The 26111-nt window shown below is 36.2% G+C and overlaps 1 protein-coding gene across 3 annotated transcripts; it reads left to right on the top strand.

Annotated features, from left to right (window-relative positions):
- Window positions 1-1662: 1662 nt before the first annotated feature.
- Window positions 1663-24753, top strand: LOC127496097 (LINE-1 retrotransposable element ORF2 protein). Of its 3 annotated transcripts, none has more exons than XM_051863721.1 (4): window positions 1663-4399; window positions 8695-8774; window positions 20598-21664; window positions 21741-24753. In XM_051863721.1, the coding sequence occupies exons 3-4, from the start codon at window positions 20656-20658 to the stop codon at window positions 22775-22777; spliced, it is 2046 nt and encodes a 681-aa protein (XP_051719681.1). In that variant the 5' UTR covers window positions 1663-4399; window positions 8695-8774; window positions 20598-20655; the 3' UTR covers window positions 22778-24753. The 3 variants fall into 3 exon arrangements, with proteins under 3 accessions (XP_051719681.1, XP_051719680.1, XP_051719682.1); XM_051863720.1 differs by lacking the exon at window positions 1663-4399 and adding an exon at window positions 7091-8061; XM_051863722.1 differs by lacking the exon at window positions 1663-4399 and adding an exon at window positions 7091-8061 and having other exon boundaries at window positions 8698-8774.
- The last annotated feature ends 1358 nt before the right edge of the window (window positions 24754-26111 follow it).

Below are 26111 nucleotides of genomic sequence, written 5' to 3' on the forward strand. Positions count from 1 at the left end.
ACACATATTAAGATTTTTTTTAATTTTTTTTATGAAACCTCAGAAGTTTATTTTCCTCCATTTAAAGTCCAGGTAACCAAAAACTTAAGATCATATATACAGCTCATATATCCTTTGCTAAAACAAACTACCGCGTCGTCATGGAGAGCGCCACTCATGGTTGCTTAGTAACGGCAGACACCATCGGAGCACAAGCTCCCGAGTGCTTTGGAAAGTTTTTAGACACGACATACGAACGGTCCCTAAAAATGTTCAAATGGTTCAACACGCCAACGCTGAAACGTGTTACTCACCTGGTAACTTTTTAATGAATGGTGGTGAGAATTTAATATAAAATTTGCAACGGCTGTGATGTAATTATATAATTAATAGTCTGACGTGATGCAGGCTTGCTGTAACAGTGCTGTTTTCATTTTTGATTTACTGTAAATGCTACTGCGTTTGTGTCTGTGTTTAATTTGCATTTCGTCATTAGAAACGCTTATAATTCTGTTGTTGTTTACAAAGATAAGTTTGTGTCACATAATCCTTCAGAAATGCTGATTTGCTGCTCAAGAAACATTCACTGTTTATTATTATCAATGTTAAAAAGCAGCTTTTGCTGCTTAACATTTTTGTGGAAACAAGGATACCATTCAAACATTTATGGTAAGATTTAAAAAAAAAAGAGAAGAGTGAAGACATTTAAAGGGTAGATATCACACACAGTTTCTGCCAATCTCATGTTAATCTTGAGTACATCTAACAACGCATTCTTCGTATCTCCAAAAAGTCTTTTGTTTTAGCGTATCTATCTTTTATAAATATGACAAAACTAGTCTTTTCGATAAAAGCCGAGCTCCTGGAGGCGTGTCTGCCGTCAGTGCCATGGGCGGAGCTAAAGAGTCACGAGCGCGCACAGCTTCTGCGTAGAGATCGCATGCTAGCTGCGACATCATTATAAATAAAAAGGAAACAAAAACATTCGTGTTGTTTACATTATATGCACTTGCGCGCCGATTGCCAACAAAACAGACATCTGATGCAGCTTTACTCACCGCCCCCGATCTGCAAATCCAGCGCGGAACTGGGACTTGTTTACAAAGTATTCGTCACCGAATTCCCAGGAACAAACAAACATACACGCACAACTCCGCTGCTGCCCCGGAAAAACAAACTTCATCCTCTGTTCTCTTAACGCTGGGTTCATTGGGAAGCTGAAAAAGGTAATCTTTCTCTCACAACCAAAAACACACTCCTTCAGTGACAGGAGCTGCGTCTCATTTCGGAGGCTGCGTCCTTCGGAGGTCGCATTGCTGTTTTTACTTTACTGAAGAGATTTTAAAATCATTAATAATTGTTTCCAAACTTTTCGCAGGTACTTTAATAACAATTCTATTAATACGTTTATTATATTAAATATTATATTATTATCATGATTATTGCTTTTTATTTTTACAAAACAATAGTGTGTTATTACAATATAGATATATCTTTTAATGTGATAAAATATATATATATATATATATATATATAACTTTATTTGTATAGCACCTTTCACAGATATAGATCACAAAGTGCTTTACAGAGTACAACAAAACTAACAAAATAAAACTATAACAAATGACAAAAAACCATAAAACACAAAACAATAAAACACAAGCACCCCTACAACCCATTCAACCAAAAGCCTGTTTAAATAAAAATGTCTTCAGCTGCTTTTTAAAAGAATCTACAGAATTTTCTGCACACAATGACAGGGGCAAGGCATTCCAGAGTCTAGGTGCAACTGCTTGAAAAGACCGGTCACCCCGAGTTTTAAAACGAACTTTTGGAACCATTAAAAGGTTTTGGCCTGAAGACTGAAGAGTACGGGAGGAAGAATAAGGGGTCAACAGGTCAGTAATGTACTGGGGGGCCTGTCCATGCAGAGCTCTAAAAGTCAAAATTAAAATTTTAAAATCAATTCTGAATTTCACAGGAAGCCAATGTATTGAGGATAATACTGGTGAAATATGAGTCCTTCTGCGTGTTCCTGTTAAAAGCCTGGCTGCAGCATTTTGCACCATTTGAAGACGACCCAGCGAGGATTTATTTAAATAAGTAAAAAGAGAGTTGCAGTAATCAAGACGAGAAGAAATAAAAGCGTGCATAATCATCTCCAAGTCCGCTTTAGACAATAGCGCCCTCAATTTAGAAATGTTTCTCAAATGATAAAAACAATTTTTGACCAGCTGTCTAGAATGACTGTCCAAAGACATAGTTTGGTCAAACATAACACCAAGATTTCTGAGGCTCGTCTGAGCAGAAGAACCCAAGGAGCCAAGGTGCTGTTTAATTTGAGGTAACTTATGGTCTGGAGCGAAGATTAAAGTTTCAGTCTTTTTAATATTCAATTGTAAATAATTATTAAATAACCAGTTCTTTTATACAGGACAGGCAGTCCAGTAAATCAGTTAACTTGTCAAACTCAGAATCTCTAAAAGAACAGTACAGCTGGATGTCATCAGCATAAAAGTGATAAGATACATTTTTAAAACCATGAATTATTTCACCAAGAGGGCAAATATATAATAAAAACAAAATGGGACCTAGAACTGAGCCCTGGGGTACTCCATATGGCAAGGGGGTCATCTCAGACATAATATTATTAATTGACACACAAAATGTTCTGTCGCTCAGGTAGGAGGAAAACCAGTCAAGAACTACTCCAGAAAGACCTGTTTCAATACGTAAACGATTTATCAAAATATTGTGGTCAAGTGTATCAAATGCAGAAGATAGATCCAATAGGATCAAGACCGAGTACTGGCCAGCATCGGCCGCCATCATAATGTCATTTGATACTTTCAGCAGGGCAGTCTCAGTTGAATGACATTTCCGAAAACCTGACTGAAATTTATTTATCAAATTATTTTCCTCAAGGTATGCAGTCAGCTGCCCCGCTACCACTCTCTCCAAGATTTTCGATAAAAAAGGCAATTTGGAGATGGGCCTATAGTTGTTTGGATCAGATGAATCGAAATTGGGTTTCTTCAAAAAGGGGCAGACAACCGCTTGTTTAAAAAAGCTAGGCACAGAACCAGTAGAAAGAGAAAGATTGATCAAATTAACAACATAAGGTCCAATTAAATCAAATACATTTAAAAGCAGCAAAGTTGGAATTATATCTAAAGGGCTTGATGAAGGTTTCACCTTTTTTAATAATCCCTTAATATCCTCTTCAGTGGCAGGTAAGTTAAAAAGGCTGACCAAGAGTATTGAGGAGATAAGCCCCAGGAAGTATCAACAAGAGATGGATTTATAGAGGCTCTAATATTATTTACCTTATTCACAAAGAAATTTAAAAACCTATTACAGTCTGACTTAGAATGGACTGGTACTTGAGGGGCTAAAGGAGAGACCAATTTTGAAATAGTGTCAAACAGGACTTTAGGATTCTTCTTGTTCAAAGCTACAAGATTAGAAAAATAGGCAGATCTAGCCTGTTTTATCTTGTCATTTAATGACATAATAAGCTCCTTCAAGTGTAATCTATGCACTTCCAAATTCCAGACGTATGGCCTTTTGTATGAGTGGGGCCCGTAACATACTGTTTAAAATTAAATGATTCAGTAAGTGCTAAAAACTCAGATGCCAAGTTACACGAAACATCATCAATATGGAGGTTGAAATCACCAAGTATCAAAACCTTTTCGAGTTTGATAATTGAAGATAAAAATTCAGAAAAATCCTCTAAAAACAAACGAGCAGGACCAGGAGGTCGGTAGATTAATATACAATAAAATGCATCCATATTGCCAACCTTAGTCATCTGTAGCTCAAAGGAATCGAAAGATACATATATTTAAATGAGAAGTCCCAGGGTGTGCTTGGGGACGTGGTCAGATTTTCCTGTTTTTTTTTGTCTCTAGCTGATCACTTTGCCTGATCTACCTGATCCACAGCATATTTGGTAAACAAGGAAACTCAAAAACACATGACTCATGAGTTTCTGTTTACAATATTTTGTGTGTAGATCGTTATTTAAATGTAAATAAAAGCCTAAATATAAGACTTTCAATTCATAAGTTAGATGGAATATGAATCGTTTCTAATATAAAACCATATACTCTCAGAACGGTAGTGGGGTTTTTTTGTTTGTTTGTTTTTTGAATGAGAAGACACAACAACATACCTCTTCTGCTTGTCATCTGTTTATCTTTTGTGTTCACTCTCGGATGCCGACAATAGCTGGTCACTCCCACTGCGGGCGCTTCCTATAGATCCAGGTGTATTAAAATCAGTGATCTTGCCCGGCAGGTAGCTATAAGTCAGTAGTCGAGCTGCTGGTATGTGGGGAATGTCATTTAACTAATTTATCTGTGGTCTTAAAAGGGAGGCCTTCACTAATGAGCTTGAAGTCCAAGAGAAAATACAGGTAGGTTCATTTTAGTTTTGCTTTGTCGAGAAGTCTGAAATCATGACATATTGTGAAGGAACAAGCTGACAGGGGCCGGTTTGACCCGCTGGACGTACACCCGGTCGTAAGACTAAGCTTAACGTAAAATGCGTTTTGAGTCCTGCGTAGAATTAATACCTGTTGCACCATCTGAGCGTAGCGCACGTCTGAGACTAAATCTTACGCCTAGTCAAAGGCAGGTGTAAAGTGAGAAGTCTTGACTTGTTTCCATGGTGAAAATAAAGATAAATAAAAACGTTGAGACGATGGCTCGTCTGGTATACAGGCTACACGATCAGCAGGCTTTCCGGCGTGAAAGAGTAATGAGAGACCGGACCAATCCTCTAGATATATATGGAGACAGAGAACTTATTGAAAGGTTTCGTTTCGGCAGGGTTGAACTGTTCTATTTAATCAACTGTTATCACTGCAGTTACAACACGCAACAGACAGGAGCGGAGCGCTGTCCCCAACACTGCAGGTGCTAATTTCTAGGGCTGCACAATTAATCGAATTTCTAAACGTGATTACAATTATAGATGCCACAATTACAAAAAAAAAAGAAAAAAAAAAAGTCCACTTACATTATTCTGCGTGCTTAAAGTGTTTTTTTTTTCCTTACAAGTTATCTTAAGGTTTTTTTCCCCCCATTGTTTTAATTTTAGTATATCATTATAATGCCATGCATATTTTTTACTTTTTTATTTAAAGAATAAACCAAACCAATGTATAGTTGACATTTGAGGCTTAATGCTATCCACCCGTATCCACCTTATTCCTACGCCCCATGACGCTTTGCGCAAATTATGGGTGTAACTTCCGTTAAGCTGTAAGACTCGCTCAATGAACACAATAATACGTTTTGTTTTTGTTTTTTTAAGAAACTGGGTACAATGAGATGACTCACCCTTCAACCAACGAACATTAAAAGGACATTTAAAAGTGTAAAAGCATCAACAAGGTAGTTTCAACAGGCCATGAAAAAGCGCGATTCTTTCCACAGCAATAACGGACGGGTTAAATATAACTATAGTCATATTATGTAATAGGCCCTATACGTTGCCTTAATAAAAAACGTAAGCATTTCGTGATACTATTTCAAAGTGATTTCCATAATTTTTTACAGATAATAAATTGTATTTACCTGTGAAAACAAACCTGGAAAGAGACTTAAGGCTTTGAGGAGAAAATCGAGAGATTCTTCGTTCATTCCAGTGAATTATTAATGGGATATATCGTAAATTATATCCGAAACAGACCACAAATGTGCAGTATATGTTGTCCTTTTTCATACTATTACAGCGATATGCAAAGGGACAAAAGAAAATAATCACGAGGATAGAAAGCAGCGACTGAAAAGAGCTCTTGCCATAGATATTCTTGTTATAACATGTTATGTTAAAATACTAAGCGTTAGGTTATTCTCGTGATTTCTGGAAATAAAACATGAAAGACAAATTGACAGCTCATTCAGTCAAACTGACGGATAAGCTTTATTTGTAGGGCAACCTTATGATTTGAAACGATTCGTTTCAGTCTTTTTAAACGGAAGTTCCCCAAACCGGAAGTGCAACCCATAATTCGAAACTCGTTAGGCTAGTCAGGAATAAGGTGGATAGAAAAGTATTAATAGTTTTTCAGGAAGAATGATTTCAGGTTGTTAATTTTCATATAAAAATATGGCATGTTGCTTCAAACAATGGTATAAAGCAGGGGTGTGAAACATACAGCCCGCGGGATGATTTGAACTATAATAAAAAAAACAGAGATGCACTAGTCCACTGGTCATAAATCCAAACTTTTTTTAGTTTTATTTTGGTCAATCTTTATTCGTTGCAAACAACGTGCTTTGTAATAATTTCCCAAAACTTCATTTGTGTGGAAATATTTACGATGTCTGTGAAAAGGACGTTAACACAGGAACACGCTGAACACGGACGCGCCAGCAGAGAAAATACTCTAGCATGCACAAGCTCACTGTTCGCGAAAAATAGGAAGAATAATATAAATATTAAATTGAGGTTGATATGAATGTATCTCTGAAGGGGACTGTCTTGGGAAAAGTTTTGATGGCTTTTCCTCTTATCTCCGTATAAAGTAGTAGCCTATTTACAAACGCAGCACTGCTTTGTGTATAGCGGTAACCATGGAAACGCTATATCACTGTTGTTCCATAAGCGCCACCTACTGTCAGAGAGTGAATTTGCATTTTCATTCAGTCCGTCTGCTATAGTTGTTTTGTGCAGGTGTCTTATGTAGCATAAGTTCACAAAGCTAAAGTCAGACCATGCTATTTTTGCTGTTAATCTTGAAATTATACAATAATTTAAATTAAAAACAACTGCTCATGCTCGTGCATAACATCTTTGTTGGGATTTTGATAAAAATGCAATGTTTGGCTCTAATATCAAAGAGCTACACATATATATATATATTTTTTTGAACAAATAAACAACAAATAAATTTGCTTCTAAAAAAAAAAAATGGAATTGGCCACGAAAAATCAAAATAGATGCACCACTAATAATATATATATATATATATATTATTATTATTATTATTATTATATATATATATATATTTTTTTTTTTTAAAAAAGCATTATTTTAAAAATGTAACAGTTTTTTCGCTGTAAAAAAAAATGCAGTTGTTTTTTTGTTTTGGTTTTTTTTTTGCAAATTAATTTGTTGTTTATATGGTTAATATTAATGCAACTATGAGCGCACTAAGGTTTTTTTTTTCTTCTTTAATTAATTCGACCCGCACATGGTTATTTTTTTCCAGTCCGGCCCTCAACCTAAAATGAGTTTGACACCCCTGGTATAAAGCTATTGTATGTGCATATTATATATGCCAAGAGCTGCCCCCGACTAAAGATTTTTCTAGTAGTCGTTCATTTAGGCCATTAAACGTTTATATTAAATTAATTAATATAATAATAGCCTACATTCCGCGCTCAAGCTCGCGCATAAATCTTGCTGCAGCCCCGGCAAAAGTAATGATTACGAATGAATGATTATGAATAATTGTGCACGCCACTGGTTCTGTGTAATGCAAGCTTCAATGAACAAAATCAATTGAGAACAGACATATGTTTACGTTGCTAAGACAGACGCAGCAACACATTCAGTGGCGCAGCGATACTCATGTAATGCGGTCGACTGTATGTTTTCTGGAATTTTACAACGGCTTCGAGCGCGGCTCAGCCAATCAGAATCAAGGGCCTTTTTATACAGAACATTTATTTAGATCATGTATGGGATTATTTAAATGGTCATAAACACACTGTGGCCCTTTGCTCTAACCGCTGGATTTCTAAGGCAAGTTTCTGTTTCTCTTAACACAAGCTTCTCCTTTTCTACCCTCAACTTCTCTGTCTCCATCTCCACTCTCATCATTTCTTTCTCCAGTAACACAGAATGGGGATTCTGATTGTCGTGTTTTTCGGAGCTGTCCTCGGTACTAAACAGGCCTATAACTAGCCTATTTATTAGTGCACTATTTTAAGAGGCAGTACCTTCATAACTGGTGTCTGATGAAACATTTGATATGGAAGAAAAACTTGAGTCCTCTTCAGCTTCAGCTTGCTTTTCTTCTGTTAGAACTGGCGCTGTCACAGCCTTTTAGGCCGGTAAAAGCTGGTGAGTCCTTTCCAAACACATCCATTATAATGCTGTAGGGTGAGATTTTAGGAGGGGGATTTTTGAGCAGGCTAGAGTCTCTCCTGGCTGCCTGAAGAAGGTCTTTCTATTTTTTTTTTTTTTCTTCATCGACTATTAATTTTCTTTTTTTCGGCTCAGCAGTCATTTTTCATCTATTCGTTGGAGGCCATAAATTCACATTTCTAACCATAGTAACGCGAACGGCGTCTCCACAAACAGTGCGGTAGAGCATGTCATTGTGTAAGCGTAGCTGCGCCTGTTTTGGATGGTGCAAATCGGAAAGCTGGACGTAAGCTTGGGGGTAGAGCTTACACCCAACTTTTTTACGTCCAGCTGGTGCAACCGGCCCCTGGCAGTCTATACTTTGACTTGCAAATATTCAGTGTGCGTGTAAAAGAATTCTAACAATTGATTCTGATTTTATTTTTTATTAATCAAAATACAGACTGAAAAATATCTGTGTTGACTACATTCCTTACTTCTGTGTACATTTGTGAAACTGATAAAGAGGCGTGGAAATGGAAATGTTTATATTTTATCAGCATTCACTTCCAACCATGCAGCTGAAATGTGACGTAATGATGATATAATGTTAATTTGCATGTGCGTTAGAAGAGAAGAAGAAGAGGTCGTATGTGGATCCGTGTTCCTGCCATATAAAACATCTCAGACAAGTATGCTAGTTTGAAGTGGTAAGCGTTTAATACATTTTATTTTGAATTAAAAATGTAAAATAATTTTTTTTTGTGTGTGTGTGCAAACAATTGACAAGACAATGTTGATCTTTGATATTTGTTGATCTTTTGATAGTTGATATTTGTAGTTACCTTCAATTTTATACAACAAAATGTAAAGAAATTTCACAGTAATTTACAGTTGTGCTCAAAAGTTTACATACCCCTTGCAGAATCTGTGAAAATGTTGATCATTTTAACAAAATAAGAAGGATCAAAAATATTGCATGTTATTTTTTATTTAGTACTGTCCTGAATAAGATATTTCACATGACAGATGTTTACATATAATCCACAAGACAAAATAATAGCTTAATTTATAAAAATGAACCTGTTCAAAAGTTTACATATTGGTTTTTAATACTGTGTGTGGTTACCTGAATGATCCATGGCTGTTTGTTTGTCATATTTAATATACACAAAATGTACTCTATTTGCTAAAAAAAATATGAACTATCAATCAAAGTCTTTTTTGCTCATAAATTTGTAATGATTTTTCTAAAGTAAATGTGAGATAAACATTTACTGGACTGAAGCAACTCGATTATTCATATTCATACACTGTTTTTTTTAATGTAAAAAAAGTAATTCTTTTTACATTTTTTCTTCATGTTAAAGTAAATGTCAAATATGACAGAACAGGCTTTTGGGGAACATTTATTTTTCCATCTCTCAATTATCATTGAATTGCATATGTGAGCTTTAAAAGCAAACTGTGTAAATATGATGCTCATCAAAAAAAGACATGCATTGTGCGTGTGTGTGTGTATATATATATATATATATATATATAATATATATACACATTATATACATGGGCGACATTTGACTCTCGAGTTAGAGGGGGGCAAGAAACATTTTTTTTTTTTTTGCAGGTACAAAACGTCTTTTTGTACCTGCATCAGCAAATTATTCGCAGAAATTTTAAGCAAACAAGTTTAAGTTTGCTTGTTGTTTATTTAATTATTTATTTAATACTTCACTTAATTTTATTATCACGGGAAATGACGCGGACGACATGTAAATCAGTGTCCATCATTTTGCGAGCAACTGGTGATAAAGAAAAATGCCACGTCACAATATTGAAAATATTTCCATTTTAAACCAGGAAGGCGAGCCAATGGATATCACACAAACAATATGCAAACTTTGCGTGAGAGTTATACGGGTGAAGAAGTCTCACACGCCAGTCAGAAAATGAAAGTAAAAACGGACTGAGCTTTTGGCATCTGACGCTTAACGGCGCATATTCTCTTGGAGACGATGAGAGATGAATCAAATTTATTTTCTTATTATTTCTCTTGTGGCCCATAGTGAGAAACGAAATTAGTATTTTTCGTGAATCGAGAAGTATTTGGTGTTAAACAAGTTGTTTTTAATTGAGGAGTAAGCTATCTAATATTTTATTATCCTCGCAGCGCGTCGGTGATGCGCTATGATATCGCGGGGCAAATAAATTGCAATATTAATTTAATAATAAAAGTAGCATGATAATAATAATAATAAGAATAATTTAATAGCTCTGCGTGCCCTATACGCCACTGTGAAGGGATAAATGGCGTTCAGGCACGGCATCAAAGCATTAACTATTTTATCCAAATCCACATGCATGGACCTTTCAGTGTTTCAGTACTGCAGTGTACGAGTCTCTCCTGTCTCATGCTGTTTCTCATGCGTTTTCAGTCTGCGCCAGTGGTGTAATGTAACGAAGTAATAATACTTCGTTACAGTACTTGAGTATTTTTTGGGAGAATCTATACTTTATTTGAGTTTTTATATTTCTGTCAACTTTTACTCTACTACATTTCCTAAATAAAATGTATACTTTTACTCCGATACATCTTCCCAAAGCATTTTCGTTACTTACTACAAAATAAAGTCGGAGGAACACAGACTGCAAGCAAGCATGTGCAAACAAGAGCTCGCACAACCGCGGTTGATTTCATTTTCCGGATTGCGTCCGTTGCTGGAGCGGCCAAAGACTATAGAATAACACAAGACATGTCACTCGTATTGTTTTGAATGGGAGAAAGTGTAACGCTCAATATGGCGGAATAAGTCCCGCCTTCAAAATAAGAGCCAATCGCCGACCTGTAAAGTCATCGCGTCACTGCAGCGGCCGTTAGAAGCACCGGTTTCTATAGAAACAGTCAGACGCGCGCCTCAGAAATGAGGCACAAGAGACGCGCATTTAGGTCTGCGCATGCGCATTATCTTGATCCAGCCTAAATACTGTTTTTTTTTTTTGTCATGATTGGAGCGTTTGGGAAAAAAAATTATGAGACAGTTGTTGTCAGATTTCATTGGTGATTTCAAATATGAAATTTAATCGAAAGCTTGGCAAACAGCTTTGGAGAATTTGATGTTTCCCCATTCAAAGAGATAGGCTGCATGATGCCCAGGATGCCCGAGAGGCGTTTCAAAGATGGCCGCCGAGTGAAATGACTTGTCTTAAAGGGACTTTGGAGCGGCTGATAAGAGTGCGCTGTCATTGATTATACAGTACGAGAGCGGCCTCTAGAGGCGACATAAAAACTATCACTGACGCCTCGTAGAGTTTGTTTTGACGTGAGCTGCGCGCTGCACAGAGCGAGACACTTCAAAAATGGATTTAAAACATAGACAACAAAACGGTATGTTATACAGTGTACACTACAGTACATGTTTTCATAACATTATAAAGTAATTAGTTTGATGCCTACATGCTGCATTAGTGGAGAACAGCAGTATGCTTGCCGTCGAGGCTGAGAGGATGCTAACATTAGTACCTCAAGGGGTTAAAACAATGTGACAAAAAACACCAACTGTTTAATGTGACGATTGTTACCGTTTATTTGCATTAGTTTATATCTATTTATTCGCTGTTGTACATTCGTTATCCAGCGAAGTTGCATATTTAAACTGTATCCTCATCATGCAATGACAGAAACATAAATCAGAAATTTATTCGATTTGACACTGTAACACATATTTTGATTAGATAATCATCAAGTTTCCTAAAATAGAGCTAAATAATGTGTGAAAGTATACATATAATAGACCTATATGCCTTTGTGTGTAAAGATGACAATTTTTAAGCATGAGTGTTTGGATTTATATGAAATGGTAACACTTTACAATAAGAGTCCATTTGTAACATTAATAAGGTTAATAAAAGTATTGTTCATTGTTAAAGGGTTAGTTCACCCAAAAATGAAAATTCTGTCATTTATTACTCACCCTCATGCCGTTTTACACCCGTAAGACCTTCGTTAATCTTCGGAACGCAAATTGAGATATTTTTGTTTAAATCCGATGGCTCCGTGAGGCCTACATAGGGAGCAATGACATTTCCTCTCTCAAGATCCATAAAGGTACTAAAAACATATTTAAATCAGTTCATATGAGTACAGTGGTTTAATATTATAAAGCGACGAGAATATTTTTGGTGCGCCAAAAAAAACAAAATAACGACTTATTTAGTGATGGCCGATTTCAAAACACTGCTTCAGGAAGATTCGGAGCGTTATGAATCAGCGTGTCGAATCCGCAGTTCGGAGCGCCAAAGTCACGTGATTTCAGCAGTTTGGCAGTTTGACACGCGATCCGAATCATGATTCGACACGCTGATTCATAACGCTCCGAATCTTCCTGAAGCAGTGTTTTGAAATCGGCCATCACTAAATAAGTAATAACGAAGGTCTTACGGGTGTAAAACGGCACGAGGGTGAGTAATTAATGACAGAATTTTCATTTTTGGGTGAACTAACCCTTTAATTTCAACATTAACATTTTAAAGTTGTCTCTTACATTAGTTATAATGCACTATGAATTAACATGAATGATCAATGTATAATTACTATATTAGTGTTTTTTATATTTTAAACTTACAATAAACATTTTGCCTTTTAATTCAAAGAAAACAAAATGTAAAAAAGAGTTAAAACTGAACACAATCTTGCTGCTCAAACTGTGTAAAGAAACAATTTTTAATATTATTTACGTTACGTATACGTTTAATATCAAAAAAATACTTTTCATACTTAAGTACAAAAAATATCACATACTTTAAAACTTTTACTCAAGTAATATTCTAAACAGTGACTTTAACTTTTACCAAAGTCATTTTCTGGTGAGATATCTATACTGTTACTCAAGTATGGCTTTCAAGTACTTTATCCACCACTGGTCAACGCAAGCAAGAAACATTACTAGACTGTGGACTAGCTTTGACTCTGAACAGTGGCTGCGTGCAGCCGAATTTTTATGACCACGGACGGTGCGCGTGTGCATGTGCCGAACCAGGGGCGGATCTAGAAAATTATTTATAGGGTGGCATGAGGTCTATGAGGGGTGGCAACACCAAAGCAAGCGCCCATGCATAGTTTTTGGAGATTTATGGCCTGACATACACAATTTCGTTCACAAATATTGCATTACCACAAAATAATCATCTATACAGTTTAAAATTAAAAATAAATAAGATTTCGATATCCATCATGGCACCAAGTCAAGACACTATATGAAAAACATCAACAGATTATTATTTTGAGCTTGTATCACTAAAGGAGATGAGCAGTTTTATTAATATTACATAGGCTACTTTGATGGAATAAATCACATGTTTTAGTGCAAGTTAAAGAGCAACAAAAACTTTTGAATTTCCACAGTTTTGCAAACAATTTGAGTTTCTGTTATTAAAGGATTAGTTCACGTTCAAATGAAAATTAGCCCAAGTTTTACTCACCCTGAAGCCATCCTAGGTATATGACTTTCTTCCTTCTGATGAACCCAATCTGAGATATTTTAATATCCTGATGCATCCGAGCTTTATAATGGCAGTGAACAGGGGTCACGAGTATGACCTGAAGAAAGTGTCTCCATATTCATATACCGCCTTCTGTATTCAGTGTACAAAGAAAGTGTAAAACTCTTGCAGTTCAAAAGCTTATGCTACGTCCTACGCCTTCCCTAATCAACTTACGGAAAAAGTGTAACTGACACGATGTCAGTTTACACTTTCTTCGTAACTTGAATACGGAAGGCGGTCTGGCAGAAGCTAGATATTTTACTTCATTTGTTAAATATGGATATTTTTATACACAAATGCATCGGTTCGCTTCAGAAGGCCTTTATTAACCCCCCAGAGCCGTGTGGAGTACACGTTTATGATGGATGAATGTGGATGGAGGCATTTTCTTTAGCTCATACTCGTGACCCCTGTTCACTGCCATTATAAAGCTTGGACGCGTCAGGAGGATATTTATTAAAATATCTCTTACTGTGTTCATCAGAAAGAAGAAAGTCATATACACCTAGGATGACTTGAGGGTGAGTAAAGTTTGGGTAATTTTCATTTGAAAGTGAACTAATCCTTTAACAGTGATGGGAATGTCTGTGTGTGTTCACCCAGAACACCCTATCAACCACATACTCTAGCAACACCCTAGCAACTGCATCAAGAACCAAGAAACCACCCAGAACATCTATCTATTCTGGCCTAACTGACCAAACTATTTAAAACGAGACTTTAAATTGGCTTTATGACAAGCCAGCATAAATTTGTCTTTCAAACTTTTTAATCTAGTTATTGTTTTTCTTGATTGCTAACGCACAATTCCTAACACCATTCAACATTTTCTCACAACTATAAACACAATCTCAAAACTATACATCAGCTATACAACACCTCAAACTTCCATGTCAAAATAAAATGTTCTAGTCAAAAACGTATTCTCTTCTGACTAAATGAAATGCACCACAATACAGTAGCCTATACTGTCAATTACAGTACAGTAAACAAATAAATTCAGCATCCTCTGCACATTTGGACAAATTTCATTACAGTAGTACTATAGCAGTATATTGGTCTTCTGACACAAGACTATATCCCTAGGCAGTCATTTCTTAGTTCTGCAAAAATACAGTACACATAAAAAATGGCTACAAAGAAAGTTGACAATCATAAGTTTGAGGGTGTTACAACATGTGCTCCAGTTCCCTCATCTAAAGTAGGCTACTGGTACTGTGTACTGTAATTATACTGTATGTGTAAGTTTAAAACACTCGTAAATGATTCTTTCAGCTCTCTGTCTCTCTCTCAGATTTTGACTGGTGCGTCGTCAGTTTTGCTATCTAATGTTGTCATTTTAAACGTTTTGAGCAATGTGTCTTTGTTTTGAGAACTGAACGAATGGTTTGGGATCACTTAATGTGTTAGCAATAGAGTACCTCAGAGATGACGTGTTTTTGTATGCAAAACCCGGAAGCGAGTTAGCATTTTAGGACTTCCGGTTCCATCGCCCCGAAGTCAATGGGTTTTTTGAATGGGTTTTTGCTAAATCACCTGAAATAAGGTCTGTGGTTAACAAAGCCTCTAAATATTTTCATGTTTTGATCTATGACATAAAACACACCAGTTATAACCCGCTTGTGATTTTTTTTTTTTTTTTTTTTTTTTAAACCTTTATTGTGTCTTAAAAACGGCGGTTGCTAACAAATTGCTAAAAGGGACTACTTCCTTTGGTGGGGACTTTAGACGTCATCATGACAAACAGGACATTTGGACAGCATTTCTCATGAAAAAGTGGATAAGTATTCATACACAGCGCAGATCATAATCAGCGAGCATGGTTTTAAATAAAGTTGTTTTTTAAATAAAGTTTGAGGAAGCTTGGTGGTGGTGACGTTGATCCGCGACCATGGTGTGCTGTAGTCCGTTTATAGCCTACTGTTAGCTTTTTATATCTGACCACTTTATTTAGACTTCAAAATGTATAAATGTTGTGTTAACTTGTAAAGATTATCTTGATAGACAAAACGTGTAAGTGTCATAACCCTTTGTTAAACACAGAGCTTATTGTTTGCGATTTTCCAAAAGTCTATGGGAAAAATGCATTGGCTTTTGATCGAGGGAACACATGCGCCTCTAACTTCCGGGTTGGCCTACAAAAACAGCTCGCCAAAACAATATCAAATGAATCTCAGGCATATTCAGATTACATTTCTCAGAGGACCTCTGAGTTAGCCGAGAAGCAGTAATTTTCCGATTCACGATCAAATGGAAAAACAATTTGTAAGTGAACTTGGCTGCGCTGTGTTTTTGACTCACTAAGAACCCATTCTTAAGAGTCTTTTGTTAAAGGTGCAATATGTAAAATTTTGTCCGCTAGAGGTCGCTAGAGGCCTATTCAAAACAAAGGCGTAGCTTGATGATGCCAAGTTTGAGCATGGAATCTTGGGACATGTGGTCTTCACCTCAACAGACGGTGCAAAAGAATAGGGATAGGACTCGGGAAGAAATCATGTTCATGGATGCGATTATTAACATTACTGCAATATGAAGCAGAGCAGGAACGAGTGTTGTGGGAGCTGAACGAGGCCGCTGGAGCGATTGCGCAACACATGCCTCACGAGCAACGGAACTTTTATTATGCCACAGTCGCCGGCGCTGCTTCCGCTTTTCTGGTCATGAGTATGAGGTAACACAGCTCTGTTTATCATATTAGATACATTTGAGAGTGTTGAAAATGTTATAACGTTACTCTGTGCGTTCGCTTGGCGACTGCTGTGAAACACTGTTGCACACTGCAGTAAGATAGATCGATTTTAGAATATCATATTAAATGCTGGATGGCTTGTGTTGATAAATGGCATGCAATTCATTTTAAAACACATTGTATCATGGAGAAAATTCTGTATTATTGTTACAAAAAATAAAGCTGCATCTGATTATGCTATGTTAGCTACTTCACAAAATGGTGTTTTTCTCTGAGGCATGGTAAAGCATGGTACTCGCAAAAAAATCAAGAAAATTAGATTTAAACAATAAGACTAAACGTGTTGAGCTATATAACAACAATTAGTTTTCTATAAATATATCAAAACAGTTGTTCCCTTGTCTATTAAAAAGTGTAATATATTAAAGCGTCTTTTGGTGTTTCCATGGTTTCTACAAAATAAAACCGGAAACCGAGGCAGATCGAGGGTTAACGCGGGTACGACAGGCGACTCCTCACACGTCCCAGAGCCTTGGTTAAAATTGCAATTTTGTCACGATTTACAAATAGTTGGACACATTTGGGATATTGTAAGTACTCAAGTGAACTAAATATAGTGAACTAAAACACCTGCAAAGGCCTTTAAATGGTCTCTCAGTCTAGTTCTGTAGGCTTCACAATCATGGGGAAGACTGCTGACTTGACAGTTGTCCAAAAGACGACCATTGACACCTTGCACAAGGAGGGCAAGACACAAAAGGTCATTGCAAAAGAGGCTGGCTGTTCACAGAGCTCTGTGTCCAAGCACATTAATAGAGAGGCGAAGGGAAGGAAAAGATGTGGTAGAAAAAAGTGTACAAGCAATAGGGATAACCGCACACTGGAGAGGATTGTGAAACAAAACCCATTCAAAAATGTGGGGGAGATTCACAAAGAGTGGACTGCAGCTGGAGTCAGTGCTTCAAGAACCACTACGCACAGACATATGCAAGACATGGGTTTCAGCTGTCGCATTCCTTGTGTCAAGCCACTCTTGAACAACAGACAGCGTCAGAAGCGTCTCGCCTGGGCTAAAGACAAAAAGGACTGGACTGCTGCTGAGTGGTCCAAAGTTATGTTCTCTGATGAAAGTAAATTTTGCATTTCCTTTGGAAATCAGGGTCCCAGAGTCTGGAGGAAGAGAGGAGAGGCACACAATCCACGTTGCTTGAGGTCCAGTGTAAAGTTTCCACAGTCAGTGATGTTTTGGGGTGCCATGTCATCTGCTGGTGTTGGTCCACTGTGTTTTCTGAGGTCCAAGGTCAACGCAGCCGTATACCAGGAAGTTTTAGAGCACTTCATGCTTCCTGCTGCTGACCAACTTTATGGAGATGCAGATTTCATTTTCCAACAGGACTTGGCACCTGCACACAGTGCCAAAGCTACCAGTACCTGGTTTAAGGACCATGGTATCCCTGTTCTCAATTGGCCAGCAAACTCGCCTGACCTTAACCCCATAGAAAATCTATGGGGTTTTGTGAAGAGGAAGATGCGATATGCCAGACCCAACAATGCAGAAGAGCTGAAGGCCACTATCAGAGCAACCTGGGCTCTTATAACACCTGAGCAGTGCCACAGACTGATCGACTCCATGCCACGGCGCATTGCTGCAGTAATTCAGACAAAAGGAGCCCCAGCTAAGTATTGAGTGCTGTACATGCTCATACTTTTCAGTTGGCCAAGATTTCTAAAAATCCTTTCTTTGTATTGGTCTTAAGTAATATTCTAAGATACTGAATTTGGGATTTTCCTTAGTTGTCAGTTATAATCATCAAAATTAAAAGAAATAAACATTTGAAATATATCAGTCTGTGTGTAATGAATGAATATAATATACAAGTTTCACTTTTTGAATGGAATTAGTGAAATAAATCAACTTTTTGATGATATTCTAATTATATGACCAGCACCTGTGTATATAGAATATGCAAATCAATGATAATTGAGAAATGGACAAAATAAATGTTCCCCAAAAGCCTGTTGTGTCATATTTGACATTTACATTAACATTTACATTAACATGAAAAAATATAAAAATGATGCATGAATAATCAAGTAAACCCAAGTTGCTCAAGTCCAGTAAATGTTTATCTTACAAGGACAGAAGGCATGAAGTGGATTGTGTACAACAGATTTTTCAGCAAAGTTTTGGTCATATTGATAAATTATAGGCCCTAGAAATTTGCATATTAAATATGATAGAGTAGGCTAATATATTCATAAATAGGCATTATATTTATTTTTCAACAGAATTTTACAAAGAATGCTTTCTTTAAGTTATGAGAGAATAAATGTTTTAAAAAAATTGGCTAATATGTAGTAACACGCATTGCCAAACAAGCGTTCTTTTTTTTTAATGAATTTATACCCTCAAACTTGTGACGTATCCTGGGGGATACAAACATTTACAGACAGATTATGAAAAATGTAAAAATTATATTCATAAATTTTCAACATTAACGTAATAAGCTAACACTCAACGACAACTTTTTAAACATGCAAGTCCCCTCCAGATATTGTAAATATATATCAACTTTTATCTGAAGGTGAGTAGATTTCCCATTACAGGTAGTCATGTTGTTTTAAATGCTGACCATGACATAAAAAAATGTTGTATGAACAAAGTCACCAGATCTAAATATTCACAACAAACACCCTTTCAACATGAAACCAAGAAATGAGACATAAACTTTCCCTGACTCTCCCCACATCCTTGCAAATGTTTGTATCCCCCAGGGATAAAAGGATTAAAGGGTTAAAAAAGGTTCAAACATCTAGAAATTGTGTGATATACATGAAAGACAAGCTATTTTACTTGGTATGATAATTGCTAAGAGGCTGATTTTACGAATGTGGAAAACTGATTCTGTGCCTAAGTTTGAAATGTGGGGTAGAGATCTTGTAAACCTGCTTGCATTGGAGAGATTGAGATACATTAACAATGATAAATCTGAGGTATTTGATCAAATTTGGGGACAAATTTTAGAACATCTTAAGGTAACTGATGTAGTGCATTCATAGCCAATGACCCCTGTTAATGTCAAAGTTATTAGTAATGGAGTGTAATCTCTTTGTATTTATTGATAATGTGTTTAATGTAGTGCTAGACAGCTGACAATAGTCAGGATAATGCACTTGATCTCTCCTGTTGTATTGTACACATTAGTCATAAAGGCAGTAGATATTTTATTTTAATGTATATTAAAAGGATTAAGTGACTCTACAACATTTACGAATTTGTATCTAGCTTAAGCATTACCTGTCTATAAGGATAATTTGTCTTTGTATGCATCTGTCCCTCAAATGTTGTTTGTTTTGTTATAGGGTTTTTTTTTGTTGTTTTTTTTTTTCCCCTTTTTCTCATTGTTGTCTTTGTTCTGTTTGTCCTGTGAAAAAGAAAAAACTAAATAAATGTTTTTAAAAAAAAAAAGAAAAAAAAAAAGGTTCAAACATTCACTGATGATCCAGAAGGAAACACAATTAAGATAAAGTGTCGGGGATTAAAACTTTTTTAATTGTGTGATCAGGATAAATGTACTTTTTTGTCTGCTGAGAAACATGCAAGTATTTTCTGTAGCTTCTGGAGGGCAGCACTAAATGTACTAAAAATATGATCTTTAAACAAAACAAGAAAAACATACACATCATCATCCTGTTCAAATGTTTACACCCTCCAGCTCTTAATGTGTTGTATTTCTTTCTTGAGCATCAGTGAATGTTTGAACCTTTTGTCACTGCTGGAAAGGGTTCAAATATGCAGAAGATGCTGGAAACCAAAGAATTTGCAGGACCTGGGGGATTTTTCTAAAGAACATTGGGCAGTTTAACTGCTTTGTTCTGAGCAGTTAAAGGGACTCATGAACAACCATCACAAAACAAAAAAAAACAGCCATGGATCATCCAGGTAACCACACACAGTATTAAGAATCAAGGGTATGTAAACTTTTTAACAGGCTCATTTTTATAAATTTAGTTATTTTTTGTCTTGTCAACATATATATGTATACATACATACATACACACACACACACAGATGATATCTACATGTTTATCCTGTTAGCATACCACTAAACCACCTTTGGGACAAATACCATTCAAAAGAGACCCTGGGAATGCTACAAAATGAGTACAATTTTTGTTCAATATTTTGAGTTCAATATTTTGCAAGGTGTTGTGTATGTTTATGTTATCCGAAAATCCAGTTCTTCAGGTTTTGTAAAACACTTCTGCAACTTACAAAATGTTTTGTGTTGCATTGTTTTAGATACACCAACCCATTCATTTATGAAACTGATCCGGAGAGACTTTATTTTAACTGCAGGATGACTGACAGTGATGATGAGCAGCAAATATTAAGGATTCTTTCATGGAATGTTAACGGTTTCAACCGCAAAAGGAATGAGGTTCTTCGTCAGTTAAGTCTTCTAAAGGCTGATGTAGTCTTTCTCCAAGAAACTCATGTGGGTCCAGATAGAACCTACTCAACTGGGAGTATCAAAGTCCAAGATTTGGAATGTGATTACAGCATGGCGGCATTCACTGTATTTAAAGGAAGTTCACGAGGGGTGGCCATACTGTTCAAAAAGAATCTCGGATGTGGTGGTTTCAGTATTGATGGCGACGGAAAGGGGAGATTCATAATAATCAAATGTCAAATTTGGGGGCATGACTTTGTATTTATCAATGTGTATAACTCAAATGATGAAAAAATTAAGTTTACGGAGTTTACACAAATTTCGACCCACATCCCGCCGTCGGCATATCTGGTGATCGGTGGGGATTTTAACACAGTCATGGACGCCGACCTTGACAAAACGTCAAATTTACGAAATCGAAGTCACCGAAAGTCTTTCGACGCTCTCCACAATTTTTTGGAAACCTTAAGCTTAGTGGATGTCTGGCGTTGTCTTTACCCGGAGGTAAAAAGCTTTACGTATTTTGATGGGAAAGGTCAGTCGAGACTAGACTACTTCTTTTTGCGAAGTCAAAACTTAACAAGCGTAACTACTTGTAACATTCACAACAGACCAATGTACTCGGATAAAGAAGAGTACATTTCTGATCACGCCCCGTTGTCCATTCAAATCCAGACACACGGACCAAAATGGCAGTTTGATTCTTGTCTTCTTGAAGATAAAGCCTGTATGGAACAACTTTCAAGCACAATAAAGAAAATTTCACAAATAAATACCAGAAAGAAAGAATACCTGTGGCCAGGAGTGAAGGTCAGGCTTATATGTGAGGCGATAGTTTTGCAAAGACGCCTAAAACGGTCAAGATGCTCAGAGATGATTGAACTTCCTCAAGAGGTTGAACACATGGACCAAGAAGGTAGGTCAGCTCTTTTCCTTCACGTATTGGATATAAAGTTATTTAATAACAGTTTTAACATGATTTCATTTTTTAGGGTGTCCAGGTTCAGAAGAATCCATTGAGGTTCATCAAACACCAAATACTTCATCCCAGAGTCTTCTGAACTTCTTGAATCATTTATACCAAATTGAGAGATTTGATGACATAAAATCCATCCTGTTTACCGTTCTAACTGAACCAGTTTCGAGAAAAGAGATTCTGTTTGCTATACTGTCCCTGCCTCAGTCTGAAAGTCTAACAGCAGATGGACTCACAGTACATTTCTATAAGCATTATGCTTCTAAAATGATTGACCTCTTACAAGCATTTTTCAATCAAATCTTCGACCTCAAACCAATGAAACGCACAGTTTTTGAATCACTCAACCGAGACAAATACGATCACACCTACAGCTATGATGTTCAATATCACTGCAGTCCGATGACAGTAGTTAATGTGGATTATAAAATTCTGTCTTTGATTCTGGCAGCAAGGCTGAATGGCGTTATTAAACATATTTTAAACCCAGGTCAAAGCAAACAACACAGTTCTGTTCAACATTGCATCAGTGATCAAATCCCAGTGATTATTTCATTAAAACTAGATCCAGGTGCACTGAAGTGGCCGTATCTGTTCAATAGCTTAAAGTCCGTGAATCTACCCGACAGATTTAGATCCGTGTTGAAGCTGTTGTTGATGACAGATTACAGATCACAAGGTCTGAGGGTGGGATGTCCACTGACTCCTTCACTAATAAGCATCTGCCTTCTTCCTCTGATCAACTCCATTAACAGCGAAAACAGGTTTTTGGGACCTGAAGTCCAAGGAGAAATGCTTAAGTCAATCATCAATGAAGACAGAGTCCTTGTGTTTCTTTCTAATTCTAATGAGGCTTTGGATAGTTTTGAAAAGATGCTCAATGATTTTATTGAGGCATCAGGATTTATCATAGATGAACACTGCTCTGAGGTATTCGTAGCAGGTCCTTCACGCCTCAGTTTAAGCAAAGACAAACTTAAGTTTTTTAAGAGAATGGATGATAGATTCTGTGGTGTTGTACAAGAGGAAATGGTTGTCGAATCGTCAGAATAATTGTGTAAAAGGACGTTCAAAATGATTCAATACGGGTTATGCGCAACAAACTTCCGTTTTCTGTAAAACAGTTTGCATCACATATGGAAAAAAATATCTAAAAATGTATTTTTCTTCTCACTAACATTTGGATATTTAAATTGAGTAAAACAGCGACAATAAAATTTTAGACCTATCGATTTAGACCTATCTGTATTGTATTTATATAAAGCGTTCACAGGCCGATTTGCTTTATGTATTTTCCCGATGTTGAAATCAGGCGCATATAAATGTCAGGAAACACGATTCCTGGCTGCATGTCAATATCCATGGATTAGGTTTCTTTGACATGTTAAGGAACACTTTCGAGCCCAACCTTTAGTGTAATCGTTTGTTTTACTCGCGTTTTCTCAGTTTCCCCTATTAAATCCAGTCATGCAGCAGGTTCTTTTGCCACTCAGTCCAGCTGAGGGAGCGCGTTCCGGCGGGAAAGTGATGTCTATGCATACCCTCTATTCCCGGTCACCATTATTAAACAGCGTTGTAAGAAAAGTTCAGTAAGAAACGTTTCCATTCGACACACAACTCTCGGTTACAAACCACAAAACACTCGATGATTAAACTAGTTTTAAATCGGATGAAACAGCCTCAACATTCCCAACAATGAGGAAAACAGGAGAAACGTGCCATGAATGAAGATAGAAGACTTTTAAATCCCAAAATCACCACACTTACAAACATTTACTATGAATGAACTGTAGCTAGTAATTTACCATGGACTGTGGAAATGTGGAATATTTATATTGAATACCAGACATTTATATTGCAATATATTTATTAGGTGGGTAGGGGAATATATAATTCATTTCTTTATGAAGGTTTGTTTAGTTTTTATCTGCATTTAGGCGTTTTTTATAGGCCTATATAACATATAATATAATTTGACAGTGGTAGTAGTGAGTAGCCATGTATGGTTTTACCTGTGGTTACCAAGTCTCACTGTCAGAATATTTTCATTTAAGCTTACATTAATTATAGATAAAATAATTCAGAAGGCAGTCTGGCAGAAGCAAGATATATTACTGTATAACTTAATATTAGGGATCCACGATATTTATCGGACATATAAATTATCGAGCGATATGGGTGAAAATGTCGTCATTTTTATTGGTCCGATAAATAAATGAAATCCGATAAAGCACTTCCTGGTAAATCAATCAATCAGTTAGTCTGATTTATCCGAGATTCATCCGCTTTCCGAGTGCAAGTGACTGCAGCTTTAAAACTGTGTCGCGCTCATTGCGCTCATGTCTTCGTCGGTCTGGACGTTTACTCGGTGGCAGCGGAGGACAATGCCATTGCTATTTGCAAAGCATGTTCAGCAAGGATTTCGAGAGGAAAAATGCGTCAAGTTTTAACACAACAAATCTTATATCTCACATGAAAGGTCGTCATCGCGGCGAATCTGTAAAAAGTATTGTAAAAAGTTTTCCAGAGACAGCAAAAAGGCTAAAGCCATAAACGACAAAGTAATGAAATTTATAGTCATTGATGACCGACCTTTTTCCGTGGTAGAGGCTCCGGGTTTTCGCAGGTTAGTAGAAAAGCATGAAGCATGTGACTATATACCTTTCTCATCCCTCATATTTATTTTATGTTAAACTATGTAATTTCAGAGAAATTTCAACTATGAAAACTAACCTATGCTCTTTTGTTGAGGATGCACTTTTTTGTTTTTCATTTTTTTTAGAGGTTTGTAATGTATTTTATTATGTATTTGAAAAACATGTGACTTAAAGTCTATATATTTCTTCCTCATGCACTAAAGGTTGAATGTATGCATTTCTTTGTTATGCATGAAATACTTGAATATAAATTTGTTGTTAATGAGTTGTTAAGTGCAGATAAACCATAGTTTTGTCATTGTTCTGTTAAACACTTTCTGTTACTAAGTATTGTGGTGCCTTACACAAAAAATAAAAACATTTGAAGAGTCAGGACTGATGTTTGCTATTGTAGTTAGGCCAGAGATACTAAAATATCAGTTTCATCAGTGCATCTTAGATTTTCTATTCTCCTGGGAGCACAAACTGCAGATTATATGAAAATTATAATATAAAAATATGAACTTATTGGTTATCGGTATCTGTATCAGAATACGAGAAGGACTTAATTATCGGTTATCATATTTTTCATATCGTGCATCCCTACTTAATATTACCTTAATATGGATATTTTTCTTACACAAATGCATTGCTTCACTTCAGAAGGACTTTATTAACCCCCCGGAGCCGTGTGGAGTACGTTTATGATGGATGGATGTTTTTTGAACTTCAAACAGGTGGTTTCCGTGTACTGCCATTATAAAACTTAGGAGCATCAGTGTGATTATTAATATAACTCTGATTGTGTTCATCAGAAAGAAGAAAGTCATATACATCTAGGATGGTTTGAGGGAGAGTAAAGCTTGGGGTAATTTTAATTTTAAAAGTGAACTAATCATTTAATTACTTGTTCCACACCCGTAAGACCTTAGTTCATTTTTGGAACATAAATGAAGATATTTTTGATGAAATCCGAGAGGTATATGACTCCTCCAGCAATTTAACCGCCACTTTCAAGGTCCAGAAAGGTATTAAAGACGTTGTTAAAATAGTCCATGTGACTACAGTGGTTCAATATTAATGTTATGAAGTGATGAGAATAAATTTTTGTGCCCAAAAACAAAACAAAAATAATGATTTTATTTAACAATATCCTCTCTTCTGTGTCATTCTTCTATGCTGTTTACATTCAGCTCTTCCAGGTTGTACGGATACTGTTGAATAAAGTTGTTATTTTTGTTTTGTTAACATACTCACTGTTTGTTGTGTTTGTTTTAATACAGTAATTGATTGATTCAATGTACTTGATAGTTAAAATGACTACACACCACTGTCAGATGAATATTTTGAAAATATTTCATTATGATATTTTATAATTGTTGAGGAATTGTTGGTCTTACGTAAAAATGTAATCTGTCTGCTAACATGGGAATGTGTTTTGAAATGTTAAAATCATCTTGATTTCTCTTAAAGATAAAGTTAAAGTTATATTTCACAGTCCAATTTAAGAAACACAGATGGAAATCTTTATAATAAATATATATATACATATAGAAAGTTTTTTTTGTGTGTGTGTGTGTGGCCTCTGTCTGCCTTGGTAAAAAATTAGTGTTTACTATACATTTTATAGGTCTTGCATAATGTGAGTGAAAATTAATTTGTGTTTTTGGTATCTGATGGTGTTGACACAATATAAGTGATGGCAAGTTAAAAAGCACATTTTGATTAAAAAGAGTTGGGAGGTTGTATCA

Source organism: Ctenopharyngodon idella, chromosome 15 (genome assembly GCF_019924925.1).
Source record: "Ctenopharyngodon idella isolate HZGC_01 chromosome 15, HZGC01, whole genome shotgun sequence".
NCBI classification, from domain to species: domain Eukaryota; kingdom Metazoa; phylum Chordata; class Actinopteri; order Cypriniformes; family Xenocyprididae; genus Ctenopharyngodon; species Ctenopharyngodon idella.